This window comes from Capsicum annuum, chromosome 3 (genome assembly GCF_002878395.1).
Source record: "Capsicum annuum cultivar UCD-10X-F1 chromosome 3, UCD10Xv1.1, whole genome shotgun sequence".
In the NCBI taxonomy this organism is placed as follows: domain Eukaryota; kingdom Viridiplantae; phylum Streptophyta; class Magnoliopsida; order Solanales; family Solanaceae; genus Capsicum; species Capsicum annuum.
The window spans coordinates 104049012-104051363 of NC_061113.1; the positions used below are offsets into that span (position 1 = coordinate 104049012).

General features: G+C 40.2%; 1 protein-coding gene across 1 annotated transcript; it reads left to right on the forward strand.

The window, feature by feature from the left end:
- The first annotated feature begins 251 nt into the window (after positions 1–251).
- LOC107866315 (ATP synthase protein MI25-like) lies at positions 252–1791 on the forward strand. The gene has a single exon (XM_047408217.1). The coding sequence runs from the start codon at positions 1164–1166 to the stop codon at positions 1671–1673; it is 510 nt and encodes a 169-aa protein (XP_047264173.1). The 5' UTR covers positions 252–1163; the 3' UTR covers positions 1674–1791.
- The last annotated feature ends 561 nt before the right edge of the window (positions 1792–2352 follow it).

A 2352-nucleotide genomic window follows, 5' to 3' on the forward strand; every position in this document is an offset into this window, starting at 1 on the left:
TTCCTCTTTCCCTTTAAAATAAAAAAAAAGCGGTGAAGTCCATCCTAAAGTTCCAAATCTACATCCAACACCAGAGGTTCCTAATGAGAACAAATTGTAAGGCGTTGAAAGAAACCCTTAAGAAAGATGTCAAGACCCTCTTTGACTTTGATATAGAACACATAAAGGGAGAGAATCACAGTCTCCCTTATTTCCTAACAATAAAATACATTTTTGGAAAGGCCAGTAATAATGCGATATTCCATAGAGCCTTGGATCAACTTGAATTGGCCACGATTAAAGAACAAAAAGATCGCTTGGCCGAACAGATTAGCCCCCTGATTAAATCGGAGAAGGCACGCCTAGTTCGAAGGTTGTGGCACCATAACTTGGGTGAACTTCCATCACCAAGTGAGATGGTCGAAATGATTATTGACCGCTTCGCCAGCAAAGCTGCCTATAATGCCAACAAACCCAATGTCCCCAGGGCTAATTTATGGCACTTGAGGGCTTGGTTGACACGAGCACAACAATCGGCAGAGCGCGATGGGAGGGGAAACATGAGTATAAAAAAGAAGATTTCTTCCATATCCATAATTGAAGGATATTTCAAGTAGAAGAGCTGACGTATTGTTTCACATTTGAATTTCTCAACCATTCTACATTCCCGAAATAGATCCTATCAAATATTTTACATTTTCTATGATTATCTCTATTTCAGGTATTCGGGGAATCCTCCTTAATAGATGAAATATTCCTATTATGTCAATGCCAATTGAATCAATGTTATTAGCCGTGAATTCGAACTTTTTGGTATTTTCTGTTTCTTCGGATGATATGATGGGTCAATCATTTGCTTCATTGGTTCCAACGGTGGCAGCTACGGAATCTACTATTGGGTTAGCTATTTTCATTATTACTTTCCGAGTCCGAGGGAATATTACTGTAGAATCTATTAATAGCATTCAAGGTTAAAGATGACTCCTAGAGAGTTACCAAAATACGAAGTTCTCTTCTCCTTTCTTTCTCTTCTTTCTTTTTGATACTTGGTTGGCAGGGTCAGGGCCTTTCTCACTGGGCGAGCGCATCCGATTCATCATTCCTTTCTTATTCTTAAACCACTTCCCGTTCAGTTGCTGAAAGATAGAGATCAATCTTTCTAAACGAGATTGAGTTCCACGAATATGCAGGCTAGAAAGATGCTATTTGCTGCTATTCTATCTATTTGTGCATCAAGTTTGAAGAAGATCTCAATTTATAATGAAGAAATGATAGTAGCTCTATGTTTTATAGGCTTTATCATATTCAATCAGAAGAGTTTAGGTAATACTTTCAAAGTGACTCTCGACGGGAGAATCCAGTCTATTCAGGAAGAATCGCAACAATTCCCCAATCCTAACAAAGTAGTTCCTCCGAAATCCAATGAACAACAACGATTACTTAAGATCAGCTTGCGAATTTGTGGCACCGTAGTAGAATCATTACCAATGGTATGCTGTGTGCCTAAGTGTGAAAAGACAGTGCAAGCTTTGTTATGCCAAAACCTAAATGTTAAGTCAGCAACACTTCTAAATGCCACTTCTTCCCGTCATATCTGTCTTCAGAAAAATATAGCCATAAAGATGCACGTCTTAGTGGGGAAAAGATTTTGCCCCCGGTGTAGCTCGAAAGCAAAAAGAGTAGAATTCATTTGAGAGACCTTGGTGGTCTTAAGAATGGTTCGGGTGGGCGATTCTCTTAAGAATAAAGAATTCGAATAGAATCTAATTCATATTCATGTTAACAGAAGAGCGGATCCAATACCAAGACGCTTGAGAGAAAAGGCTAGCCTTGTATATACACTATTTCTGTTTATGTCAGAGGTGCCCAAAGCTAGAAGCAAGATTTCTAGCAGAATATTCAAAGCTTTTGAGTAAGTAAGATGGATGGATTTGGAAGCAAGTGAAAGAACTAGTTGCATAGATATAGATATAGAGAAAGTCCTTTCTCTGAAGACGGTGATATTAGGGTTTTGAGATCGGTTCTGACGTCGAACAGGTTTTCGACCCAAAAAGCTCCACAGAGCTGTCGTATGCGGGTACTACGAGGCCCACGACTTTCTTGATTGCCTCATTCGGGTTAAGAGATGGCTAAAGTCTCTCCGATGGTAGCGTATATTATGCTCCAGGTCTCTTGAGCCTCCTGTTGTACCAATGTCTCCGTTTTAGGGGGAATAAGGTAATGAAATTCCGGTATGGACTTTTGTTGTTGTTACGACAGGTGGAGAGCAGTGCCCTATTGGTCTAATTCCTGCTTCCTCTTGGTATCGGTAAAGGGGCTGCTAAGTGCTTCCCGAATAGATTCCTTTCTCTTCCCCGGACACCGAACAAAGGG

Bases quoted from the DNA above. Each gene is read 5' to 3' on its own strand.
- LOC107866315 (XM_047408217.1), top strand. From the start codon at position 1,164: ATGCAGGCTAGAAAGATGCTATTTGCTGCTATTCTATCTATTTGTGCA.